Source organism: Triplophysa dalaica, chromosome 18 (genome assembly GCF_015846415.1).
Source record: "Triplophysa dalaica isolate WHDGS20190420 chromosome 18, ASM1584641v1, whole genome shotgun sequence".
In the NCBI taxonomy this organism is placed as follows: Eukaryota; Metazoa; Chordata; class Actinopteri; order Cypriniformes; family Nemacheilidae; genus Triplophysa; species Triplophysa dalaica.
In genome coordinates this window covers 14,289,488-14,317,259 of record NC_079559.1, presented here as the reverse complement: position 1 = coordinate 14,317,259, position 27,772 = coordinate 14,289,488, and the positions used below count along the sequence as shown (strand labels likewise).

Below are 27,772 nucleotides of genomic sequence, written 5' to 3'. Positions count from 1 at the left end.
GCGCTTTTCAAATCTAGCCATAGAAAGCAACTTGTTTGTTACACTATTAACGGCATCATTTGTACAATAGTCTGCTATGAATAGAGTTGTTAGATTTGCATTTTTGTATCCCAAAAAGGTGCTGAATAGTTTATAATTATTTACGAGATGGGTGAATTAACATGATATCGATAATTGTGCCTTTTACTTTGACAGTTATTGTAAATACTGGTATATTGTGACACCCAAACCTTATTTATTAGCTGTTAGATGCCTGATATTTTTGAGGACATGAAAAATTGTACTTCAGATGTGTTTCTCGGTTATTGTTGCAAAGGTAGAATCATGGGCTGAGGTTTGAGTTACAAACTATATAGAGTCACAATTTCCTGTAAAGAAGGTGAAGAAAAAACAGTAAATAGGTCCCTTGTGCGAAAGCAACAGTCAAGGGCTGTTAGAGACACCTGCTGAGACTAATTCAACAAAATATTGCATTGATAATGATTGTATTAAAGTACAGACTAAAGTGACTGTTTTTAATATCTGGTACTATGTTGGTATTTATAATAATATTATGTAATATTATAATTGACAAACAGGTGTGTAGACATACAATGTAATTGTTATTTTGTTTGTAATAATAAATTATTGAACTAACAAATTATTGTGTGGATCAAATCGTTATTTAAATTTCAGTTTAATGGCACAGAAAAAGAACATGAATACTCATAACCACATATAGTACCTGCCTGAAACAAAGAACATTACTAAAAGCATGTTCTGTTTGAGGGAAATCCCCTTCAGTAATGTTTCATCGAACCGTCTGTTGCTGTCTACAGGAAGTTGATGAGTAAACCAGTGAAAATCAATACCACTCTGTGTAAGTGTAACATTTGTATTTCTTGAGAAAAAAACAACCAGCCGATTCAAGTAAGAAAGTTGCTTTACAATTATAAAATAAACAAGCTAACATAGCGGACGGAATAAGATGTAATAATACGATGTTTTGGAAAAACTATCTAGACTTTACCAAGGCAGCAATTGCTGCATCCCGTCACTCCGCTCTATAAAACAGAAAATAAAATCACATAAAGAATATTTAAAAACATAAAAACCAAAGACACTCATAATTCTGAACTGACATTTCAAAAAAGGTAATTTCCTGTATATTAATTATAATAAGGGAATTTCCCCAGAAGCCCCCATAACATTGCCAATGCCTAAAAAATGTATTCTCCCATTTACTAATGGCAAACAACACCACAAATGAACGATCTGAAAAACAGTGCCATCATCGTTCAGATGTAATGACATGCAAAATAGGAAGTCTGACACTTCTTTCATTTGTTGAAGGGGAACTTGATGTGAAAACAAACGATTAAGAGTTTTTACTGTGCACTCCACTGACTCGAAGCGGATAATCCCCGGGATTAACCAGTTGGCAGGGGAATATTAATTCTAGAAAAAACATTGTGATCCAAACGATTCAACTCTCTTCACCACTAACTCTAATTCCCTCATAAGTGTCGTGCATTCATCAAAACGTGTCGTTTTTGCTTTTATTATATAGTGAATGAATGACATATTTTAGGTCTGTATGCCATTTTATTCTGTAAATGATTTACAGAAGTATCATGTTAAGCATCATTGATTTTACCATAGATACCCCCCTGATTTGACTCCTGAAATACTCTGCTGAGCGTATCAATTGAATCAGTTGTGTTTAATATTAACATGTTTACTATTTAGGATTCTTTGAGGATAATTGGGAACTACTGTACAAGAGTATGTTCACTGCAACTTCACTTGACTTCATGTCAAAGCATGTTGTTTTTAGCTCTAGGTCATCTTTTTGTATTTTTGAGTTTGTTCACCTAAAATATTTCTTATTTTAGCTAGTCAGCCATTGTTTTCTATTCATTTTCAGTGTATTGAAGGAAAATATTATTTAAGATTGTGTTTAAATTGTGTTCTGTGAAAAAATGAACACAAGGGTGAGTTTTCGGTAAAACCATCACTTAAACAGTTATACTAGGATCATCAATCCTTTGGATAACTAAAGTCATTAGTTTATTCGCCTCTTTGGTTCACATCCATCATTGTGTGACACTCATCAGCTCCATGTTCTCTGCATCCTGCCTCTCTCCCCTCCTGCTCCCCTCCCCGTCTCTCTCCTTATGTTGCTTCATGGTCACTCTGTCAGAGACACAAAACATTGACTGAATGGATGAATCGAATGTGTTTCCTTCCTGATGTCTCTCTGGACAAATTCAGTGATTGATGACCCTGTGACAGATCACTCACTGTCACTTGTATCTTCGTTTTGTTTTATTTGAGCTCTTTTGTAATATACAGTAAACCTAATTTACAGTACATTTAACTCTTAAAGTCTGTTAGGAGTCTGATATTCAAATACCATTTAATTAAATTACATACTGTACATTTAAAGTGTAATGAGAGACTACGCTAAATCTAATTTCTCACTAGCATGACAACTATTATATACTGTATATTTTCTCATGCTAGGATTCTGTGATTCGTGTGCTGATCCCATAAATGAATTGAATCAGCACAGTTTATAGCATGCTCGGCAGTTAACATAGAAAATCCATGAGTCCCTTCCAGTGAAACCCGCTTCTCAGAAATCCTCTGTTCAATAACTGATGTTTCATTTTATTACTCATGGGCCCTCTGCCAGTCTTTCCATCAAGGAATTGTGCAGTCTTTACAAAAGTTTTGACTTTAAGATCTTCATTTAAAATATTTTAATTATGATTTCTTGATGGTTTCTTATTTCCAATTAAAATGATTCTTAAATCAAACACGGATTTGTAATAAGAAGCCAACATTGATCTATCAGTCTAACAATTTGATCTGTCATACCCGAGGTACATTAGGATGACCAGGCTGCCGGTGATGCTGACTACAGTCAGTAAAATCACCAAGATGACCACCGAGTTCCGATGCAGGCTGGGAGGGGTGAGATCATAACCCACAGGCAGAGGAGGCAAAGTCACCACCGGCCTAGGGGTTGTGGATGGCAGTGGATTAACTAAAAACCAGAAAGGAAGGTCAATTTAAAACTAGTCAGTTTACATATGATTTACATATGAACACTGCTTACCTTTCAGGTAAAAATAAATGCGAGAAAGTGTAGTATTCTTTTGATCCTGTAGGAGGCAGCGGTACACGCCTTCCTCATTGACCCTCAGCTGATTGAGTACGATTTTAGAGTCCTCTGTCACCACCAGCTCTTCATACCCCCCCTCATGTGACAGCTTGCAATGTATAAACAATGTTAGTATATTCATTTACTCCTTGAAATCACTCTAATCTGCTCTGTGATTCCTGGCAGTGAAGTGAAGCAAATTGAAAAACTATAGTTTGCAAAGATACATGTAGATTAATCTACATCAAACTGTAATTTAAAAAAAGTAGTACACTTGGTACATTACAAGTATTTTATGAGACTAGGGCAAGTTTAATTTAAATATACTATAAATACATTTATAATTTAATCAAAGCTATATTTTACCGGCACAAAAAGAATGAAAGTTTGGTATGAATGCATCAGATTAATCTTGAAATGGATATTCAGATTAAACTATAGTTTTTAGAAAAGTCAAACACAGCAGGTTTTTGGCTAAACTGTTTTTTTTTATAAAATAACTTTTACCTGCCTATTGCTTTATATAAAGAAGGCGGTATTTCATGAAGAATAAAATAGTTTTTTGACTCGAGTGGCTGTAAAGCTAAAAATTATTTATTTACAATACCCAATATCTCAATTGTTTTCAAAATAGTATAAAATATAACATACATTAGTATATTCCAGTATAATACTATATATGAAGAGTTCATTTGCATAAACAGATACATTTTATTAATTTTCGTAAATCGTTGTTGTCCCTCTGAAATTTCGAATGACCAAATTTGTGTTTTTCGAGAAACCAGTAATTACTGAAATGCGTTTGTGTCTGTGTGCAAATGTACATTCTTTGCAGGGAGCCAGGAGTAATAATACTCAGTCTGTCCAACAACCAGTGTGTGCCAAGGCAGAAAACAGTCCAACACCACCCCCACTCCTTCATCTGCCTCAAGATGATGTTCTGATAGAAGAGAGCCAGACAGAACGCAGGGAAAATATATAAGAGTGTGATTAAATATATGTTCATATAGTGAAGAGTTGCTGAAATTGTTCTGCTGTGTGAATATGTGGGTGTTTGTCTCACCTCCACAGTCTATTGGGGGTGTGGCGGATAGACATGTAAAAAGCCCATACTGACAGGAAGTGCAATTCATCACTCTCTGATAGAACAGCCCTGTATTCGCCCAGCCACACACACCCAAGCAACAATCCATATACCCACACACTGAATGAGCAATACAACATACATGCATCCTTTCACTAACATACCCGAAAACACTTCAATGACACATACACTAGTAGTAAACAATCATTAACTTTTTATGCGTTTGAACAATAACATTACATTACAGGCTCATATTAAGAGAAATAATACATTTTAATTAATACACTTAACACGGACTAACACACAATAATAAAATATGATACAACTGAGATACAAAAAAGTACAATGATAATTGTTTAAAAAACACTTCTACAATAATACTTGTCATAAACTCTTGTTTTGACATGCTCATATAAATGTTTTGACTGTTCATGCTTATATCAAAAAAAGGTTATGCAAACAAATATAAAGGCAAAATGTGGTGGAAAAATATGTTTGATTTGATAAATATTTGTTTTGTTCAATCTCAGTTTTGCTGACTTATGTTCTAAAATCTGGAAAGTTTCATTAATAAAAATCATAAATACTTGTACTTACCACATTTATTGGGACACAGACCTTTGCAAGATAAAAAAACAACTGTGAGAATTAACAGTTTTGACATGACATGAAAAATGTTAAAAACAAGTATGCCACACATCTCACCCTGGGTGACAAATAGCTCCAAATGTTTTTGCAGAATTCTCCTCCCTTTCTCCACTATATTAATCATAATCCACTGAAGAGAACCTATTGAAAGAGAAAATCATCTGTTATAGCCCGTTTAATAGGGCTGGCCAAAGTAAGCCATCTTTTATTGTTTAATTCAGAAAACTGACGCTAGACATGAAAAGACTAGTTGATAATGAATGACTTGTAGGAGAAAGCTGTAGGAGAATGTTACATGAATAACCAGCAGCCACAAGCTCTCACCTGTTCTGTGCTCTTTCCAGTGCCTCTTGAACTCACTCTGGTATTCTGTTCGGGCACGATATAGTGTTGTAGGGTCTACAAAGCAAAATACACACTTAAGCCATATAAATTGCATACATCTGACTGTTTGTCTATTTTTTGCGTTTAAAGTTTGTAAAGAAATTCATGCATGAGAACCAAAATACTTGTCTATAAAACTAATTCAAGCATTTATGCATAGGCCTGTAAAATGGTTTTAGGGTCATACACACAAGCCAAGAGAAAAAAATGGAATGTTTAACAAAAATTATCAATAGAAGACTAGATAGAAATGTGCAGTAGCACAATAACAAATAAATAGCAGAGGAAACTTTACACTTCATTTTAAAATGCACTCCACTACAGATTACAGTACATGCTAAAAGTGTTATGTGTAGTTCAATTTGTTATAGTCACTACTAGTCAGAACTAAGGGGGGGGGGGGCTGCAACAGGCCACAAGCCCCTATCAGATACATTCATAAATGCTATACGTGCACTGCAGCCTCTAAGTGGGGTAATACAACAAATAAACGGGTGAAATAACTATAACATTTTATTGCACAGCTACCGACACCATGCGCATTGCGGACGCAGAATGATGTGCTTTAACAAACTGCGGCGTAACGTATAGGAGAAAATGACCTCACTATTAACACGTGCATGATAATATCGAAGGCAGCGATCAAAAGCGACAGGTGGAGACGACAGGGTTTACAGTGCTTACTGTAAGTACACAAGCACAGCTCACTATCAGCAAGCAAACACTCAGATAAGCTGGGTCTCCATTATTTAAGTCTAAAAAGTAAAATCACCACTGATAACGTATCACATGTTGATTATTTTATGATATATGTTATTTGAAGCTGTATGTACGATACCAAATGCTAAAGCATTTGTCATAACCACATTTAATTCGTTTAAAACACCTGAGACTTAGAAAGACGCACTCTCATGTGTTGTATTCTTTCGATTCATCTTGACTTTCTACAAAGGCTACATGATAGTAAGGCTTTGCGTATAGTTCATGTATATATAGTTGTATGGTGTAGAATGATATATGACTGTGCCTGTTAACATTTGAGACCCGCGTTCGGTGATCTTATGTCTGGTTCGCTTTACTTGAGTTTCCATGAGAAATAACAAAACAGGATACTCGAGGCCAAATCTGCATTTATGCGCAATTTGGGTCTGTTTATGTTCTTACTTGTATCGTTTTATATCATCTGCCTCGTTAACTGTTATGTTTATTATGCGCTGTTGATGTACAGTGAAGGTTCTCCCATGTGCACTTGTCACAGGCCACACGCGACATAAGATTATGAACATCCGACGCATCCGCGCAGTTGATTAGTGCCGAATCACAACTCACGTAAAGGAAATACCTCCGCACACCACCTGCAGTATCAATTACAAACAGAGATGGCGACAAAGAGGCCATTCTTACGTACAGCCACTTTAACGCATTTTATGTATTACGTAACGCCATTAACTTACGTGTGTTCCGTTACTCCCCCTCCGTGAATGTCATAAATACTGTAATAAAGTAATAACTATACATCATGGCCAAAGTTTTTGGAGGGTCCTTGATATATAATCAGGTTTATCTGAATGAGTTATTCCCCCTTACATTTGAGAATTGTTCACAGATAAGCAGGATTGTACAGATAACAATAGCACTATGTAACACTTCATATAACTTTACCTATGACTCCTCGAAACGATCTGCTGGTCTCTCGATAGTTGATGTAAGCGTGTTCAATGATTTCCTTCAGTTCCATCTGATCACTGACAGTCATGGGTACAGATGAAAGGAAATCTTCATGTATGTATCGAACTACTTGATCACACTGCAGACAGGACCTCACACTGGAGCATGAATCCAGAATCAAGAAACAGCACAAAAGAAACGCAAAGCCCATTTTGCTTTTAGATGACACTGAACTATGGTCTTTAAAAAATGACATGTATATATTTAAAACAAACATACAAAAACAAATGCTTTCGATGTACCCTCATGATGTGTACATTTGCTTCAGTATAAAACATGATCTTGAATGAACGAACGGCATATGTGGAAAAACACAAAGAATGAAAAATGAGCTAAAATGTTAAAAAGTAGCCCTTTCGGTGTATGCATGCAGCCCCATTGTGAAAAATGCCTTTTTGCATGTTTTATTAGATAATATTTATATAATTTAGAAAAATTAAATAGATTGGACGAATTAAATGGATTAAGGTTTCTGACACTTACTTTATTGTATATTGAAGGCAAATAAATAATTGTAAAAGCTGAATAAATGAATTATCATATGTTGAATTATCATATCCCAAATTAATCTTTTCTAAACTGTACTATAGTTCAGTGTACTTTTTTGTCTCATTCATTTTCTTTGCTTAAAGCCTCAATGTTTTCACACAGGAACTTATCTAGACATAGAGGTTTTGTCAAATACTGCTGTGTAAGCAGTCGAGTGAGTGCATGCAGGTATGAAGAGATATGCTTTCAAAACACAATATAGATTTAACCTTCTCAGTGGTTAACCCAGCAACACTCTGGCCCAGCTCAGTGCAGGGCTCATGCACACTGCGGCGACAACTGCAGACCCTTTTACCTCATTTATGACTTGCAGAAACTACGTAGGTGTGATGAAAATGAAAATATATGCTCATGAGGACATCGGAAAGTTTTGAAATTTCCATGTACCAAAACCATAAGTTGACACGTATGTACTCAAGCTAACGCAACCACATAAACACCCACATAAGCACACATTTATATAGACGGTTTCAGAGGCAACAACATAAACAAATGTTACATTAATGTACAATATTACTACAATTAATATTCATATAAACTAAATATTAAATAAAATGTAATGTTGTCACATGTATAATGTTACACCTAGGAAAATTAACCATAGCTTTACTATATTAAAAGTGTATCTTTTGGCAGTTTGTTTATTTGTATTACAAGTTTTACAAATACCACGGTTCAACTACACTCTTAAAAAATGAAGGTGCTTCACGATGCCATAGAAGAACCTTTTTGTATTAATGGTTCCATAAAGAACCATTAACATCGGAGAACCTTTCTGTACACAAAATCCTCTTGGTAGGGAAATTATTTTCTTAAGATTAGCATATAAAAAGATAAAAAAGAAATGGTTCTTTAAAGAACCTTTGACTGAATGGTTCTTTTTGGAACCAAAAATGGTTATTTTATGACACCATTTAAGCACCTTTATAAATAAGGGTGTATGGTTATTGTGGTTAAACCATAGTGATTTGTAAAAAAAATATTTGTTTTACTACACATAAAAATAAACAACTATGGTTACTATAAATCATGGTTAATTTCTTAAGGGTAAACCTTGCATTCAAGATCATTTAAAATATGAATCTTTTAGAATATTTCAAGCCAAGGCATTTCAAAAGACAAAAGGATGCCTTTAACAGCATATAACAGACAAAATAGGTGACTTCTCAACAATAAACCCTTCTCCTTCCATCTTTATACTTAATACTTTAACTTTGATTCTTTAGACTTTGAGTCAAGACTTACTGTATTATGCACATTCTAGAACGATAGCAATCTACTGTAAAATATCAAACAGAGTATGATTGTGGATGCCACATATAGCCTATGTAAATATTACCTGTCCCCAATGCAATGTCATCTGCATGTGGACATTTGTAAATAGTGTAATCCCCACATAAGTATTAAAGTGACAGTTCACCTCAAAATTAAAGGTCCAGTGTGTGAAGGTTGCGAAATGCAACCAATGGCTCACTCCTCCCCTCCTTATAGAATACAGGTGGCTGACACAGGACTAAATTGTTAACAATTTCGTCTCATGTTTTCCCTTCTTTGCCAAAAGAGATGATGTATTTAGGAAACGCGCTCTGTAGACCAGTTTTCCCGTTTAGGGCTACTGTAGAAACAACACAATGAATTCTATGTATTCCATGAGCATCCCACATATGGATCGTCATTAGTATAATCACAAACAGCATTATTCTTTACAAAGACACATTCACACATTGATCAGATTGATGGGAGTACTGTACATCAGGTCCGACTCAGACTAAAAACAAACAGTTCGTCAATAAAACATACGATGTCACTCCCTTACATGACACAGAATCACTGTGGTACCACACCTTAAATAAAAGTTGCTTAATTCCAGTCATTAATGTCTGACCAGAACTCTGCTCTCTATGCATGGTGCATCAGAGTTTTGAACATCAATTCAGCTATCTGGTCTGTGATAAATAGACATTCACTACCCGAGGTAAAAATGACAGACAAACGGAAAACCCCTTCATAAATTAACTTGGACAATTTGACTGAGATGTAATTCTAATCCAGAGTAAGTATAACTTTCTTCTTCAGACCGAGATAGGAAAATCCCCTGCATGACTGAGCATTTGCCAGGCTTATATCTCTCAATTGTGCAGCTTGATAAAGTTACAAAAAGAGGTGGTTTGCTTTGTATATAACAATAGTATTGGTTAGAAATGTGGATGTGTGTGTTTGAATTTTGCGAAGAGAATGGTGAGTCAGAAGTGAATTTCAGCTCTGGAGAAATGTTTATAAAATGAAAAATTATATTTGTTTATTCCTGTGAATTTAGTTCAGGGGGCTTATGAAACAACTATAATGATACGGCCCATTCATAACGTTCTCGGAATGTAAACAGTTTATGTGTTTTGTGTTGCTATGGCGACTGGTCCTCTGTCCTGAAAGGGTACTCTGCCCTGAGTTTCTGCATTATCAGTCAAGTATGGGACACTGATAACACTAATCCTAATTAATTCTCAAGGGCAGCTCATTTAATCATTTACAAGTGTAGCTATCGGATTATGCCGTTTACAGTAATAAGAAATATACTGTACAAGACAGCATGTTTATAAAGCTTCAGATTTGGAAAAAATAAATAAATAACTAAATTCAAATTAAAGTATAATCCAGATTTTAGATTCTTCAATTAAATAGAGCACTGAGACTTTATCAAGACACAAAATGACTCCAGCCAATACAATAAACCCAAGCACACTGGAAATCATACAATTCTTCAAATATTTTAAAGTGTAAATGCTCGTGCCTAAACAGACCAGAAAGACAATGGCGCCCAAATCACAAGTCTGTTTCAAATCTCATGATGATAACGTTTGTAAATACATTTTTTAAAGATTTGGCACATTAACTTGCAACAATCTCTCTTTTCATCAACATTTCTTAGATTCCAATCCATGCTTAACCAGTTGTATGAACTGTGGGTTCTGTTAACCAGAGAAATATACTTTTAACAAAATATAATCTTGCTTTGCATAAAAAGCAACATCTGCACAAGAGAGTTCACAAAAATTTCACAAAATCTGCCTGTGTTAGATTTTCCTAAATCTAACAAATACCACAGTGTTTTTTGTGTACTGAGCTTCATTGAATTTAAAGTAGAGTTAATATACTTGCAACATCAATTTTTTCCTTTCACATGTAAGTAACATTGTAAATTTGTAGGACAAAAACTTATTTTCTTTGTTGGAATGCGGTTGTACAACAGATACGCAAATCACAGGTTATATACAGTTTTATATAAATTGATATTAATTGGAATGCACAATAAAATATATTTGTTTTTAAACGGAGTTATCTCATTTTGGAACCTAACTCTGTGTTCTGTTACCATCCAACTCTCAACCCTTTTATCCTCTGCTGTGTTAGTGGAGGGCCATAGCCTATCCCACCATCTTGGGCCACAGGTCAGGGTAGCCTATACAGATGGTTTTACTGATACCCTTAAATGTGAGAAATGTAAATACTAAAAAGAAGCATTATCTGTCTATTTTTTTCTGTTAATCATGTTCTGTTAATAATGTGTTCAAATCTTCATTCTCTCAGTTAACCAGAGCTCCTTTCTGATCAGGTTAGCTTAAATATTAAAATAAAAATAAAAAATCACAGTTTTTTTCACAGCGATGCCACAGAAGAACCATTCTTGGTTCCACAAAGAACCAGTCAAAGGTTCTTTAAAGGACCATCTCTTTCTTACATTTTCATAATCTGAAGAACGATTTTTCGCCACAAAGAGCCTTTTGTGAAACAGAAAGGTTCTTTGAATGTTAAAGGTTCTTTATGGAACAATTTAGTCAAGAAAGGTTCTTATATGACATCGAAGAAGAAATTATTTTGAAGCGTGTATTTTTAACTTGAATTAATTAACTATTAAAAGATCAAGTTTAGTTTGAATAAATCCCATAATTAGTGTTTTTACTTTCATTCCACATGATAAGTATCAGTGTATGATACTCTTATTGATTCATGTTTAATCTTATCAACAATCTTTAAACTTTATATGTTTTTAACTGATAATCCTGGAAAACGACTATCTAAACCTTTGCACTACATTGAGTATATGTCATGGGATCTTATCTAATCCTCAAAACTATAGTTTGTGATCACACAACAAAAAAATTGCCATGAACACAAAAGAAGATACTTTGAGAAATGTCTCAGTGGTTTTGTGTGCATACAATGGATGTCAATGGGGGTCAGTGTTCAAAATGTCTTCTTTTGTGTTCTGCAGAAGAAAGAAAGTCATACGGATTTGGAATGACATGAGGGGGAATTAAAAATTGAAAGCATTTTCATTTTTTGGTGAACTAGCACTTGTTACAACTTGCACATTTGATTCTGATTGTAATAGAAACCAAAATTGTTATACAATTATCATAAATATAATATTATATACTGTATATAGACTCATGAAATGTTTATATTCCTTAAAGGTCTTAAATCACCCATGATTTAAGATTTACACAGAGTGCTATGTAATAATAATAATAATAATTTGTGAAAGAGAAGTCACTGTAAATAATACTGCTTATAGACATGAATAGACAAGAAATAGACAAGCTTTCTTGCAAATGAGCTTACGTCTCAAATTCGAATAGAAAAGAACAACACAGTCATAAAATGTTATGTACTGTATGATAAAAGGGAATCACTCATCTGTTGAAATTTTAGAATAGCTTACAGTGAAAGTTGCCATTCTGATATGCCCTTCCTTGCATCATAAATCTGTATGTTCGCCCAAAGTGTTTATGTTTGTTAGTGAATCTTTTTCAGAAGTTTTGCTACTAATAACAGGTCAAAAAAAATAAAAGTCTGCAGAGTAAAAAGATAAGAACAATAAAAGGAGAAGATTTGTATTGATTGTGCTTTTGTCATGCAGAAATGTTGCACTTGGGGCAGATTGCATGCAGTACAAGTAAAGTTTAGAGGAAAACAAAGTAGTGTTGATAAAAAAGTTGATGTTGTATTTACGTTTCTTTCAATCAATTAGAAAAGGATTAAGATCCAGGTGGGGGGGTGTAAAATTTATTCTATTGCAAGTAACAAACACCTTTAGTTGGGTCTACCCATCTAGTTAATGATCTCTGAGCCCGATTGGCTTTTGTCCATTCTGGTTGGTGGTGAACACATCAGGCCAGATAAGAGCCCGTTCATCATCAGTATTACACATGTTCACCCAATGAGGGTGAGAAGGGCATTCATTTCCTGTTACCTATCTGCTTTACACTGTAAGCATAGAATAGGTGTCTGTCTGATATTTGAATCTCCTCGCTTTCTTCTCTTCCTCTCTCCAGCTGGAACTAACACTCCGAAAACACGGAAGACCGGAGACTTATAAACATGCCTTTTCAAAGACAGAACTGGAAATGGTCCATTATATTGTTTACACTTGCTATCTGCACCGTAAGTCCTAACTTGACATATTGTCTATAATTTATATAGGTTTGTCTTTTAGTCTACATAGCAGCCAGTGAGGTGACAGAAGCAGTTTCTATGTTGAAAAACCAAATTGAAAGATTTCAACAGTAGTTGTTAGTTTTTAATGGCTAGGGATTGATCGAAAAAGCATTTAAAAGACATTTATTAATCGGTATAGGCCAATAGACATTTAATATGCAAATAAATAAAATAAGGCTCATAATTACATTTAATGTGTAAATGATTGAGGTCGGCACCGATGTAATGTGTATTAAAAGTTGTGCGTGAAGAAGATTTTGTTTAAAAAATTGCGTTGATAACTAATGGGGTAGACCGTGGGTGAGTTCCTTGCTGAAAAATAGTCAGCAATATCAAAAATAAATACGCACAAAAATGTGTACGGTGGGACTTTTGTTGGATTTTTAAGACACTAGCACTATTTGTAAATCTCATTGTATATTACTGTATAGTGAAATGTATTTAATGAAATCTTTTCCAGATCGGACCAGTACTTTGTTCTTAATAACACTTTTACATTCAAGTGTTTTTAAAAATACCTTTACAAATACAACCTGATGACCTCAGATTTATTTTATTTGTGATAAGAGAAAATCAAAAAAATATTTACTGGTTTTACAAAGATGCAATAACAAAGCCTTTAAATATAATTCAGCTTTAAGAATTAAAAAGGATGTCATTATATTGGACAAAAAATATCAAGTTGGCTTCCTAAAAATCAGTTTCAATCTTTGACAGGGCCTTGGTCAGTAAATATACAAAATATTAAGGTTATATTTTAACAAAATGTTATTAACATTACATAGGATGATTTTATGTAGAAAACATTAAATGACAGATAGAGTCACATATAGTGAGAAACCCAAGCAGAAATAACAGATGAGCAGTGATGATATAGATTTCTGTCCATTGCAGGTCCTCACCGGTGCTCAGCATGAACCTGGCTACTGTGCATTTTATGAGGACTGTGGTAAAAACCCTTCCGTCGAGGGGTCTCTCATTCCCCCAAGGGTGCCCTGTAAGGACTACAGAAAAGCAGTGAATGTGATGGGAGAACACTACAAAACTTTTCAATCCGTGTGCCCAATGTTGGACAAAGGTGAGGGTAAGACCCTCGCCTGCTGCTCCCTCAATCAGCTCTTGGCTCTGAAAAGCAGCCTGATGCTGTCCAAAGCTGTGCTGAACCGCTGCCCGTCATGCGCAGACAACTTTGCACATATGCACTGCGCCACCACCTGCAGTCCAAATCAAAGCCAGCTGTTAAAAATCACCAAAACGGCCAACATCTCACAATCCAACAACACGTTTAAGGAAGCTGTGGTCGGTTACGAGGCTTACATCTCCACCAATTTCTCTGATGTCGCTTTTGAGTCCTGCAAGAATGTACGAATCCCAGCCACCGGAGGGTTTGCGATCGCTACCATGTGCGGTCGCTACGGGTCGTCACTGTGTACGCCGCAACGCTGGTATGATTTCCAAGGTGACTCTAGCAATGGACTAGCTCCTTTGGATATTAATTTCATGCTCTTGTCAGAAGGTCACACTAGCGTGCTTCCACCAGGCGCGACTTTGTTCGCAGGACCAGCGTTGAAATGTAATGAAACCACACCCACAGGCGAAGAATCCTGCTCCTGTCAGGACTGCGTGCAATCCTGCCCGGCCGTACCAGAGCTTGCCCCTTTACCAGAACCGTTTAGGATTGGTAAGCTCGACGGAGTTCTGGTCATCTGCATCATAGTCTTCTCCATTGTCTTTCTGCTGTTCGTTTGTTTCTTGGCATTCAAGTACAGCACCAAACAACTTAAGTGGAATAGCAAAGACCAAAATCAAAATGACATTAACCAGAAGATCAGTCCCAAAGATGTGCGCTGTTCAGACAAAGCTAGTCTGGCCACTCAAGAATTTTTGGGTTCGCTCTTCCAGATGTGGGGAACCATAATGGCTCGCCATCCTCTGAAGGTGCTCCTGGCATGCCTTGTGGTTGTGTTGGCGTTCGCGGTGGGAATAATAAACATAGAGCTCACCACAGATCCTGTCCAGCTCTGGTCGGCTCCCAACAGCCGCGCCAGGCGCGAGAAGGACTTTCACGATACGCATTTTGATCCGTTCTACCGCACCAATCAGGTGATCCTGACCGCTCCGGACCGGCCCAGCCACTTTTATGACTCCTTACTTTTCGGCCAGCAAAACTTCAGCGGTATCATCTCTAAAGGTGATCACGGAGAGATTAGATATGTTAACACATCATCCTAGTTTGCGGGCATATTATAACATGTGTTTTTCTAAACCGCAGATTTGATCACTGAGCTGTTGGAGCTTCAAAATAAAATCCAGGCTATTGAATTCTGGTCAGATGAATTGAACCGCAACGCCAGCCTTAAGGATATTTGCTACGCCCCGCTCAATCCAAATGACCCTTCTTTAACCGACTGCGCCGTCAACAGCCTGCCGCAGTACTTCCAAAACAATATTACAAATCTGAACCGGGAAGAAAACATGACACAGCTTGGTGTGACCAAGAAGGTGGATTGGAGAGACCACTTTATCTATTGTGTGAAGTAAGCAACATTATTGCATACACAATAGATTTCTTTGCACAGTTTTTTCGATGTCAGTGTTAATCTTCATTTATTATGTATCTTCTGTATTTGCCCACAGCTCTCCATTATCATTTAAAGACATCACAGCCCTTGGTATGAGTTGTATGGCGGACTACGGGGGTCCGGTCTTCCCCTTTCTTGCTGTCGGAGGATATGAAAGTAAGAAACAAAAACCGTCCACTATCATCTCAACTTTGTCTTGAAGTTTAACTGAGCTCACTGTGTCTCTCTGTTATATTGTCAGATGAAGAGTTCACCGCTGCTGAGGCTCTGATACTCACCGTCTCCTTAAACAACTATCCACGATCCAACGTTAAATTTAAGGTGGTGCAACAATGGGAAAGCAGATTCCTCGATATCGTGCAGGAATATCAGAGGGACCCGAAAACTAATTTCACATTTGCCTACATGGCTGAGGTGAGGGGTGGATTTTGTTGATTGTGTTGATTATTAGGAAATGAAACAATCTAACTGTGTGAAGCTCTGCAGAGATCTCTGGAGGATGAGATAAACAGAACCACGTCGGAGGATATCCCCATATTCATGATAAGCTACGCTGTCATCTTCCTCTACATCGCTGTGGCTCTCGGGGAATATTCATCCTGCAAGCGGATCCTGGTGAGTGTGTTAATGGCTAACTGGGAATTTGATTTTGTTTGATAAAGAGGCAGAAAGGAAGAAGCATTCGTTTCCAGGAAAGGCCTAACGGAAATTCCAGCATGAATGAACTGTTTTGAGGAATTGAAGTAATACAGTATGGAGTAAAATAGCTTATTAAAACCAGGGCTGTCAAATGTTAAAACGGACAGTTCACCCCAAAATGAAAATTCTTTCATGAATTACTCGCCCTCCAGTTGTTCCAAACCTGTATACATTGATTTGTTTGGTTGAACACAGAGAAAGACGTTTGGACGAATGCTTGTAACCAAACAGCTGATGGATCCCATTGACTACCATAGTATGAAAAATAACAATGGTAGTCAAAAGTGCCCCAGAACTTTTGGTTACAAGCATTTCTGGAACAATTCGAACGTTTGTAAATGTTGACAGAATTGTAATCTTTGGGAATTAATTGCATCGTTTGCGTTGACACAACAAATGTCTGTGTACTGTGCATTTCCATTTTTGTATTTATAAACACATACATTTTTAGGAAATATTTACATTTATATATGAAAAAAACATTCTTATATAATTTTTAAATATATGCATGTATGTGTATGTTTTTATGAATACAAAATGAATATGCACAGTACACATAATCAACATTTATTCTGGATGCGATTAATCGCGATTAACAGCCCAAATTAAAACATTCAACATCATTGAAATAAAATGAAAGCACGAATGAATGAGGCATTTTATATAGTGCTTTATTTTGTTTTGCTGTGGTTGAAAATTATATGAAGGGTACACTCCTCAACCAACACCAGTGTGCAGCATCCACCTGGACGATCCACTGTGGTTACACACCTACTCTTTACGAGAAGTGCCATGGGATCTTTAATGACCACAGGGAGTCAGGACCTCGGTCTCATCTGAAGGACGGGAACAAAAACACAAAATAAAGCAAATAAACTACAAATATACACTTCATGTAAAAAGATTAGCATCAATGTTTTTCGTAATCTTTAAACTCTTTTTATCTGAAGGTGTGTTTAATTGTTCAACATTATTTCTGCTGACAAAAGTATAATTGCCCCAACGTATTTATTTGTTATTTGTATTAGAAAGCTAAGACTTCAAAATCTAAAAATGCCATTGTCATTTATTCGGCAAATAAACAACTAAAAAGTATTTATTCAAATAAATAATAACCATCCATCCATCCATCCATTTTCTACCGCTTATCCGAAATAATAACCATAAAATGTTTATATTTTATAAGACCTTCTTTTTAATACATTTGTTAAGCACTGTATATTTGTAATGTAATAATGCGTGCTCTAACCATGATGATTTAATTTGTGTTGTAGGTAGATTCAAAGTTCCTGGTTGGACTGGGTGGTATTTTGGTGGTTGGCTGCTCTGTACTGGCCTCAATGGGTTTTTATGCATGGATTGGCATCCCGTCATCATTGATCATTCTGCAGGTTGTGCCCTTCCTCGTTCTTGCTGTAGGAGCTGACAACATCTTTATTTTGGTGCTGGAGCATCAGGTATGCTTGACTCTCACTAAGAGTTATGTTTTTCTCTTTGTCTTTTTTATAGATGCTTATATCCACATATTTGTAGTGTTGTCTTTCACTCTTCATCTTGGTTGGGTCGTCTTTCAGAGTCATTTGTATTGTCATTTCAATCCTGTACAACTTTTTACCTATCTGTTTTGTAGCTATCAAATTTTCACTGGACCGCACCCTTGTCCTTGATTATTATGTCCTCATTTTATTAGTTTATGACTATATGACAAATTTATTCTCTTTCATTTCCTGTTTAATCTGTTTTAGAGAGATATGCGTAGACCGGGAGAGACGAGAGAGGAGCATATTGGAAGAGTGCTTGGAAACGTGGCACCCAGCATGCTCCTTTGCAGTTTGTCTGAATCAGTTTGCTTCTTCCTTGGTGAGTTTCTCAGACTTTAAGCAGTTTAATGGGCTGCAAATCTAGGGGTTTTCTGCAATGTAAACATAGTCAGTGGTATCCCCAGAATGTCTCTGAAAACTTTCAGCTCAAAATACACCACATATCTTTCATTACAAGATGTTGAACATGGCCATTTGTGGCTGCAATGGAAAATGTGTGTTTTTGTAAGTGTCTCTTTAAATGCAAATGTGCTTCTGCTTCCCTCCCCGTATGCAAACTAGGAGGTAGAGGGCTTACACATGTGCTTTGGATGACATCAAGACAAGCAATATGGTGGAAAGCGAACTCTGTTTTTATCCACTCTAAGTTTTGTCGCACTTAGGACATACATGAAACGGAACTCACCGAGAAAGACATGCTATAACTTTCTTTCGTTGTAATGATTAAGTTTAACAGAAATGATGTCTTCTGAACCGAGGGGCGCGATGCGTTTTACCACTAACGTTATGACACAACACCTGTCTTTGGACCAATGTTAAGTCTCAGGATTAGCCACGAACATGTTAACAACAGCCACTAACATGCTAAACACATTATTTAAGAAAGGCGATTTAAAAACGATTTGTAATACTTATTTCTTCTGGAGATGAAGCTTGATCGCGAACAGCTGGAACCGATCCACTCATGATAATTTTTTGTGGGCGAAACCCTAGCTATACTGACCCGCGCTGACACGCCGTGACTCCGGGATCTGGAGATACATTGGTGGAAGGCGTCTGGCCGGAGCCTGGTCTTCCAGGCATTCCCGACCAACGAGCCGGGGTCTAGCTCCCGACCTAGAGGTCGCATATACTCGCGGTCAGCTCGTTCGAATGCCTCAGCGGAGACCTTTCCAACAGGTCTTGGCTCATTTCTCGAAGTCTTTCTGGACCGGAGATATAGACCGTATGTTAGATTGTCGATCCGCAAAAGTTCTCGGAGTCCCGCCAGGGACATCCATTCATTAATAACTCCGTCCCCCAAGGTCGCACCGGGACGAACTCCTTTTATGTACCATTTTACATCCAACAACAGCACAAATATGTTGTTTCTTAGACATTTTTGTCGCTGGCTAGTGGCTACTCTGCTCTTGCCTGAAAATGGCCGACGGCATGTCTCTGGTGGAAGATCGAACTATGCGCTCATAAGGCGGAGTCTGTGAGCGGTCATGGGCAGGCGTAAACAATGTGACATCAGATTGTTAGGGGATCCCCAACTGCCTGTTTTGTGTCACTGATGTGGTTTAAAGGAGATTACAAAAAGAAGAATAGATGGATTTGAATAATTACAGGGTGTTTCTGCACACACACTGGCGACTCCATTTCTGGTAGATATACAGTGTTTTTTTGGGGATAGCGGCGCTCTAAAAAACCATACAGGATAGAAATCATACTGCCATATTGTCACTTGTCCTGTCTGACTGAAAGCATGTTTCTCCAAAACTGCCATACAATAGGAAAATAAAATAAAAAATTTAACAAGTTGACAAGCTCTTTTCAATACTTTATATTGCCTAAATACTTGCAAAATGTACAAACATAGGTGAAGTTTGACCATAAAAAAACATGAAAAATTGAGATATAATGCATGGGGTTAGATTAATGTATAATGAATTATACACACATACAGCTTCATGTATAGACACTTATATTTTTCTAAACTCTCTTTCCCAGGTGGTTTGAGCAGTATGCCAGCTGTAAGATCTTTCGCTCTGTATGCTGCATTGGCCGTGCTCATGGACTTCATGCTGCAGATGACGGCTTTTGTGGCTCTGCTGTCGCTCGATGCCCGGCGACAAAATGCAAACCGCTGTGAGATTGCTTGCTGCGTTACCGTTAAAACCCCACACCCGTCCAAACCTAACCAGGGCGTCCTGCTCCCTTTTATGAAAAAATACTATGCTCCTGCGCTGCTGAACCCTGTCATCAGAATAATAGTGGTAAGTTCCAACTGCCAAATGAATAATGTCTCATTCATAACATCTAACTCTGGTATTATCACTGTGAGTTTGCATAATCAGAAATATACAGCTGCGGAAAAAATAAGAGACTATTCCACATTTTCATTTCTTTAGCAATTCTATATGTATTGTGTCCATTCCAGTCCAGTGTCCGCTGAGTATCAACACAATCAAACCTCAGGAATTACTAAAAGTCATCCAATAGCAATGTGAAAGACTGAGGGAATGACAAGACACATTAAAACTGTGATAAAATCAAGGAAATCAGATAAAAATTATTTTGCTGTTATATTGCTTAAAAGTGAATGTGAAATTGTTTTCATTGCAGTATTTAAGGCCTAAAAAATCCTGAGCATCTCTTGTCTTATTTTGATCTGTTTCTCCAGTTTTCATTTTCTGCAAATAGAAAGAATATTTTTTTTAATAAAAATTTGGTAGAAAAATTATTAGTAGTTGGTAACAAAAATGATTATTTTACTTATACACATGCCTATAAATAGTACATTCAGAAAAACTTCTCAAAAAAACTTTTTTTACGCTCTTGTAAGATCTCAGTGATAGTCTTTTGTGGATATTTTGGAAATTCATATATGCTGTGATGAAATCTTAGATGCTGGTTTTCCTCGCGATGTTCTGCGCTTCCGTGTTCCTCTTGTTTCATGTCAAAGTGGGCTTGAATCAGGAACTCGCCATGCCAACTGTAAGTTTATTGAGCACTCTTTTACATAAAGCAAAAGTAAAGTTTTTCTTTGTTGTAATAGGCTGTTTTTAGTTCAATTTAAATCAGTGTATTTGATGCATTAAATATTTATTTCATAAAGTTGGGTCCAAGGGTTCATTTTGGCGAATTTTTTTACCAAAGTCTTGTCTTTCCTCCTTTTTGAATAATTGTTGTCAGGACTCCTACATGTTGGACTACTTTGCATATCTCTATAAGTATTTTGAGGTCGGTGTCCCTACGTATTTCATCACAAACAAAGGGTTCAACTTTAATAGCGTGGAGGGCATGAACGCTACGTGTGCTAGTGTGGGTTGTGACCAGTTCTCTCTGACTCAGAAGATCAGATATGCCACCGAATACCCTGAACGGTGAGAATTATGTATCCATATCTGTTGTCACCTCTAGACTTTTGATCCTCTTTGTAATCAGTAAATTTGTCAAGAAGCCCTTTTGTGTTTTAGTTATAGAGTTGCATCTGATCTCTCAGAAAAGCATTAGCGATATTTCTTGTTTGCAATTTCAAACACAACTACTAAAAAAGATTTCAAATGTTATCTCTGTTCTGTAAGCAGTACTCTACTCTTACCATTTACCAGTCACATCAGACCTTGAACTTATGCATTTGTATTATCGATCCTGAAAGTCCAGAGTCACACAACCCGGTCAAGCATTAATGTTTGAGAATCATAAAATGACTATGACAAAAAATCTTACTTTTGAAGAGCACAAACTCCTTATTGATTAATCTTTTATTTAGAATCAAGAATTAAAAATACATTTAAGCATTAGCTTATGTTAATAATGTTATTTTGTTTCATTTTTAAAATTAAGTGTTTTCTATAAAATCACCATGTTCTCAATTGCTTTAGATCATATTTGGCCATTCCAGCATCCTCATGGGTAGATGACTTTATTGACTGGCTCAACCCCGGATCCAAATGTTGTCGTCTCTATACAAGTGGTCCAAACTTAGGCGAATTTTGTTCTGCCAGTGAGAGTAGGTGTTTTTAGTTTTATATTTAATTTAACATATCAAAAACTTTGAAATGTTCAATGTATGTATTCATCAGTCTATTGATAAAAATAACTAACTAAAACTTTCCTGACTGCAGGTAATTCACTATGTTTAAAAACGTGTATGAGTCGGCCCGAAAATGGGGTTCTGCGTCCTAATGTCACTCAGTTTAACACGTATCTGCCAGACTTTCTAAGCAACAGACCTGACCTGCAGTGTCCAAAAGGGTAAGAGAAGATCCTCTGAAACCTATACTACATATACACTTAACCAGATTAGCTGTATAACTGAGCAAGAGTTTAAAAACACAGTACTGTACTAATGCTCTCTTTTAAGTGGCTTTGGCTTAAAGTGTCTACTTAATGAATAAATGTAAACGTAACCTTAATATTGTACTGAATCAACAGATTTATTTATTTTCATTTCTAGTGGCTTGGGGGCTTATGACAAAGCTGTTGTGAGGGACAATTTTACCGGTGAAATAATAGGTGAGATACATTCATGTGCTTATTTAAGGCACAGGCCTTTTATTTGCAAGCAAAGCACTAGTGGTGAGGTTGAGAATTGCAACCAATGGCTCACTCCAGCTCTTTCTTTTGAAGCACTACGGTGGCTGACACAGGACTAAGATGTCGTCACGTTTTCGTTACTTTGCCAAAGGAAATTACGTATTTATGAAACGCGCCCTGTTGAGCAGTTTGTCAGTTTCGGCCTACTGTCAGGGGCAGTATGGGGTACTGACGTATGGGGCCGGAAAAGAAGCTTTGGCCGCTCAGATGGACGTATTATAAATGCGAATGCACGCAACGCAAGTGCAAAAGACACGTATGCATACCAACAACAGACTTAGTCACGTTTATGTGTACATATTGAACAAATCATATAGGTATGTTTGTCTTTCCAGACGGACTGTAAACAGACCGTTTTCTCTTACTCTCTTCCGATGAGCTCAGTATGTGCGTGAAGAGAGTTAAGAGTAAAGCATTCTCACATTTGCTTTTAACATTAAATGAGAAGATTAAAGAGCATAAGCAAAAAACATGTCTATAAGTCAGTAAAGATTAATAGAGCTACTTAGTACCTTAGATCTGTCTATCTATACTCTGCAAGTATTTTTGTGTACACCGCTGAATAACTTTAAAAAGAGTTAATAGTATTTTGACCTGCGCTTTATTTTGAAAAAAGCTAGTAAATAAAAAAACTGAGAATGATTATTGATGATATTAATAATTGCCATTCGAAAGTGCCATTGGAATTGCTGGACAAGATCGACATATTTGGTTAAGGTTTTTGTTATAGAAACAATAAACGATTAATACATGTAAAAGGTGACGGCTTCGAAAATTGCATTGCATTAAAAATGTGTACGTTTTGTAATCACAAATAAAAATCTGTAGTAAAACAGGGAATTGAGCAGGAATTCTTGGAATCGACTCTTTCGATTCCCAAACCAGGAATTGTAATGGGAATCGACTCCAAAAAAATCTGAATCGAACAGCCCTAGATTTTATGTCACATCACAAGCTTTCAGTCCAAAAATTAAAACAGAAAATAAATAAATAAATAAAAAAAAAAAAACACGGTAACCACAAATGAAACATGGTTTTGCCACAGTAGCCAAAGTTATACCCTAGTATTTTAGTTAAACTCTGCTTATGCTAAAATAATGGTTTCTACTATTTTTTTACTATCATAAAACCTCGTTCATTTTCATAAAGGTTTCGCTCAAGGTCATGAAACTTCAATTTAATGGTCCAATTCTCAAATATTAAAGTCTTTTTCACATACAAATGACCCTGCTTGTAGAAGAATCCAGCAATTCCAGTCAAAATGAATACACATTTCTCTATTTGTCAGCTTCTCGGTTCATGGCGTACCACACACCTCTGGTGACCTCTCAGGAGTTTACTGCAGCGCTGGAGAAGGCGAGAGAACTGGCCCACGAGATCACCTTGACCATGAGAAATATTCCCGGTACCTCTCCTGACTTCGAGGTCTTCCCTTACACGTAAATGTCCCGGTCTTCTCCTCTCCTATCATTCTCATCCTTGATGTGTTTTCTCCGTGATAAGATATGAAGAGATAATAAATGGCTGTTAGGCTATTAAATAATAACGCGAGTCCTTGAGATACCTTATAAATTGCGAAACTACTTGACGAGACCTTGAGCTTCTTGATAAACTGCATCGTGTTACAAATCAAATATAGCTTCTTGTGTATTTCTGTGTAAGCATCATATAATCGATTATTTGTTTTTCAGTGTGACGTACGTGTATTATGAACAGTACCTGACCATCGTGAACGAGGGTGTGTTTAACATCGCCATGTGTCTGCTCCCAACGTTCATCGTGTGTTGTATCCTCCTCGGCATGGATTTGAGATCGGGGTTTCTAAACTTGCTGACCATAGTGATGATCACTGTGGATACAGTTGGGGTCATGACACTGTGGGGCATTGATTTCAACGCTGTGTCTCTTATAAACCTTGTAACGGTGAGGTTTAAACAATTACTCCAAATCTGTGTGTGTGTAGGTAATGTTTTTTTGTACTATCATCACAATCTCTTTGCTTTTTTAGGCTGTTGGTATATCAGTGGAGTTTGTTTCTCATATCACACGCTCATTTGCTCTCAGTATTCTCCCCACAAAGGTGGAAAGAGCAAAGGAAGCCACAGCCAACATGGGCAGTGCGGTGAGTACCATCGAAAATAAAAGACACGTCAGTTGAATTAGAAGCCATCTTTACTCATTGTCATGTTATTTCAAACTTGTATGACTTGCTTTCTTCTGCACAAAACAAAATAATATATTTTGAAGAAGGTTGGTAACCCAACAACCCAGATTTACCTCCATTGTATGGACACAAAACCGCAGATACGGTTCTCAAAACATCTTCTTTTGTGTTCCACAGAAGATAGAGTCCTAAACAGGTTTTGAATAACATTCGGGTGAAAAAACGTTTTGAGAATTTTTATTTTTGGGTGAACTATCCCTTGAAAGCTCCGATCTGTCCTCTTTCATGCCTTTTTAGGCATGCATCTATACCTGGAATTTCTGTACATGTGTGTTTTCTTTCCCAGGTTTTCGCTGGTGTTGCAATGACTAATCTACCTGGGATTGTGGTGCTGGCGTTTGCAAAGGCGCAGCTCATTCAGATCTTCTTCTTCAGACTAAATCTGATTATTACATTACTTGGCATGGCCCATGGCCTCATATTTCTGCCAGTGCTGCTCAGTTTCTTTGGTATGTTGCATATGTACACACACATAGTTTGTATGTTTGTTTGTAAGCGTCATGGTTTTGGGGTCAGCACACTGTGTATGACATTATCCCACAATGCAATGCACTTTTCATTTCCAACATGATAAGAGAATTGAAAGCTTTTCCATTATGTATTACCAATATGTTACTGTTTCAGTCTTATACAAACTCTATCATACATTTTATGGTTAATCAATAAATTTTATTTTGTGTAGGGCCTGGTGTGAACAAGGCAGTTCTCCTGCGGATTCAAGAACAAAAGGCCAAAGAGGTGGAACTCCAAGCCAAACATGTATATAACAACATCAACTTTGAAAACAACGAGAAGTGTGTCAATGCAGACCCCACGTCTTTTTCAAGAAACAATATTATTCCCAACAACAGCCAAGAACAACCTGCAGGGCAAACTGACATCATGTAGCCCAAGACTCTCATGAATTGCTCTACCTCTATTTTTTTCCTCTACAACTTTATTGACTTATAAATAAAGGGACCATCCACCATTATCTACACTGCTGCAGGTGAGCACCTGGAGGACAAAACAAGCCAAAAAAAATTGAAACAATACCTTAACATTAATAGAACTTTTGCATACATGCACTTTCAGTTTGAGGCCATAACACATTGTAAAAGGTAAACGCAGAAACGAATCATGTTGTGTCGTCTTCATTCCAATGTGGACCTCTCAATAGAACCGTGATGCTGCTTCAGAACTGCATATAATCTTTGGAGGAACGTGGTGCTCACAGGCGATACCTGCCATACAATTTGAGTGTTTCATTTAATCGTGATGTTTCAGTTTCAAGTTTCAATTTTAAGGATTATTTTACTTTTTTACTCAACTGTGTAGCGTTTGTCAAAAAAGTATTTAATTTTATCGTTGTTTGTTTTGTGATGTCTGAAACTAATATAACAACCCTAGTAACACTCCAGTGAAAAGAGTGTAATGTCTGCTATTGTGTCATGAGGATTAATGTTGTAATATTAAAATGCACCGTGTGTATTTGTAAAATCTTTTGTCTGTCCACTATATTAAACATATATGGTCTGTGAATCTGATTATGAGATAATGAGCATTAACGTTTGATTTCAACCATAAAACATGGTCTTACTTAACATTACATACCAATATTAAAGTCATTATGACAGAATGTTCTTTACATTATGTAAGATAATGGAGAGAGAAAAAAAAGTAAATCACAAAAAATTGACTTTGGCTGGGTTGTCACAGACTGAGTCACTCACAGTATGAACGTTATAACTTTAAGGCTTATCACTTACCTTTAAAATAACAAAAAGGTGTTCTCATAGAAGTTTATTCTGTATGATTGTAGCCAATACACTTTCAGAAGCAATTAAAAAAGTTTGTTTTTAGTAAAAGATTTGCAGGATATTTATTGTACCGTAAACCAGCTTACAGCTGGATTGTAACACATTTAAAAACATTTTAATCAGCAAATAAAGCACGTGGAGTGAAAGTTGTGTTTGTTTGTTTGATGCTGGCAGTTATGTGGATGAAACAAAGCGTATAATTCACATTTACAGGCATCTGTTGTATTATACTATTATATTTTCACTTTAAACATATATCAAACAGTGTACTGAGACAATTTTAGTCCAGCCACCAGTGAAAACTTGCATCTCTACATACACTTTGTATGTAGCCAATGAGAAATTAAATAAATTTAATCCAAAACAAAAAAACATTATTGTGATTTTAAAAACTATTAAACTAACACTATGCTAAAAACACTATGCAAAAAAAACATGTAGGCCTACACATGGAAAAACTAGGAAAAAAGGTATCGTGCGAACAACCTATAATAAAAACGATCAATGGGCTTCCTTATGTTAACACGCACGTAGACAATAATGATTGAAACTTGAACCCAGAATTGTGCTGCTCTGAACACTTACTTACTGGTGCACAGTTCACAAGGTCAAAGTGAATGTTTGGAGAAAAACAAGTCTCTTAATTTATGATATTGTCAGGTATTATTTAGAATAGCTAGCAGCAGTAAAAGTCATAATGTTTGAAACATTAAGACAATAGAGATATACAACTCTAAGGACCGTGGCCATCTGCCATCTAGTGGACATTTTACATCCTTGTGTATTCTGCATATTAGTTTAGCATTACTGGTTACTAATCTTTTGATGACTATAATAAAGAACTCTAAATCACAGACATTAAGTTTCCTCAAAGTTCAAATGATCCATTGATCTGAAACAGTGTCTGTTAGACCAAATCACAGTTTATGAGAAGCCTTTGTTCACGAAACTTCAAACGTTTTCTTTTCCTCTAGTCTAGATACAGACATAAGTCAATAAATATACATAAAATACTTTTTAAGCCCATTTAAATATAACTTTATATGAAATTGCCCATATATTACCAAAAATATTTAAGACACATGTTTTTTAAGGCCTTGCATTGGGAAAATGTACTAAAGATTTTTTAAAGAACAAGCAAGTAACTTATTTTCCAAACTTATAATCGTTGAAAACGCCAAGGATTTTTTCCCCGGGACCATCAGAGACAAACAAAGAGGCAGAATACAAATCTAACTACAGCTAGCTAAAGTTTAATATCTGATTCAAATCCCAGAATTTCAATCTGATTCAACAGATATGTAGA

General features: G+C 36.4%; 2 protein-coding genes across 3 annotated transcripts; one reads left to right on the top strand and one right to left on the bottom strand.

Moving 5' to 3' along the window:
- Positions 1-773: 773 nt before the first annotated feature.
- On the bottom strand, positions 774-7,159 carry LOC130439896 (izumo sperm-egg fusion protein 1). Of its 2 annotated transcripts, none has more exons than XM_056772543.1 (9): positions 6,927-7,159; positions 5,205-5,279; positions 4,938-5,021; positions 4,830-4,850; positions 4,212-4,352; positions 3,973-4,088; positions 3,104-3,257; positions 2,863-3,031; positions 774-2,175 (listed from the first exon to the last, which is right to left on the bottom strand). In XM_056772543.1, the coding sequence occupies exons 1-9, from the start codon at positions 7,141-7,143 to the stop codon at positions 2,076-2,078; spliced, it is 1,077 nt and encodes a 358-aa protein (XP_056628521.1). In that variant the 5' UTR covers positions 7,144-7,159; the 3' UTR covers positions 774-2,075. The 2 variants fall into 2 exon arrangements, with proteins under 2 accessions (XP_056628521.1, XP_056628523.1); XM_056772545.1 differs by having other exon boundaries at positions 4,212-4,301.
- Positions 5,894-26,584, top strand: npc1l1 (NPC1-like 1). Its single transcript, XM_056772541.1, has 20 exons — positions 5,894-5,949; positions 12,875-12,983; positions 13,932-15,228; positions 15,310-15,574; positions 15,675-15,775; positions 15,861-16,033; positions 16,106-16,234; positions 17,593-17,775; positions 18,064-18,178; positions 19,852-20,117; positions 20,749-20,838; positions 21,037-21,227; positions 21,729-21,856; positions 21,972-22,101; positions 22,304-22,362; positions 23,732-23,882; positions 24,135-24,366; positions 24,452-24,565; positions 24,954-25,116; positions 25,350-26,584. The coding sequence occupies exons 2-20, from the start codon at positions 12,921-12,923 to the stop codon at positions 25,553-25,555; spliced, it is 4,056 nt and encodes a 1,351-aa protein (XP_056628519.1). The 5' UTR covers positions 5,894-5,949; positions 12,875-12,920; the 3' UTR covers positions 25,556-26,584.
- Positions 26,585-27,772: the final 1,188 nt, after the last annotated feature.

Coding starts and splice junctions, on each gene's coding strand:
- npc1l1 (XM_056772541.1), top strand. CDS start 12,921: ATGCCTTTTCAAAGACAGAACTGGAAATGGTCCATTATATTGTTTACA. Junction 12,984..13,931: donor TTACACTTGCTATCTGCACC/GTAAGTCCTAAC, acceptor TGTCCATTGCAG/GTCCTCACCGGTGCTCAGCA. Junction 22,102..22,303: donor GACCTGCAGTGTCCAAAAGG/GTAAGAGAAGAT, acceptor TTTCATTTCTAG/TGGCTTGGGGGCTTATGACA.
- LOC130439896 (XM_056772543.1), bottom strand. CDS start 7,143: ATGGGCTTTGCGTTTCTTTTGTGCTGTTTCTTGATTCTGGATTCATGC. Junction 5,022..5,204: donor CTGGAAAGAGCACAGAACAG/GTGAGAGCTTGT, acceptor CTCTTTCAATAG/GTTCTCTTCAGTGGATTATG. Junction 4,851..4,937: donor GGAGCTATTTGTCACCCAGG/GTGAGATGTGTG, acceptor TATCTTGCAAAG/GTCTGTGTCCCAATAAATGT.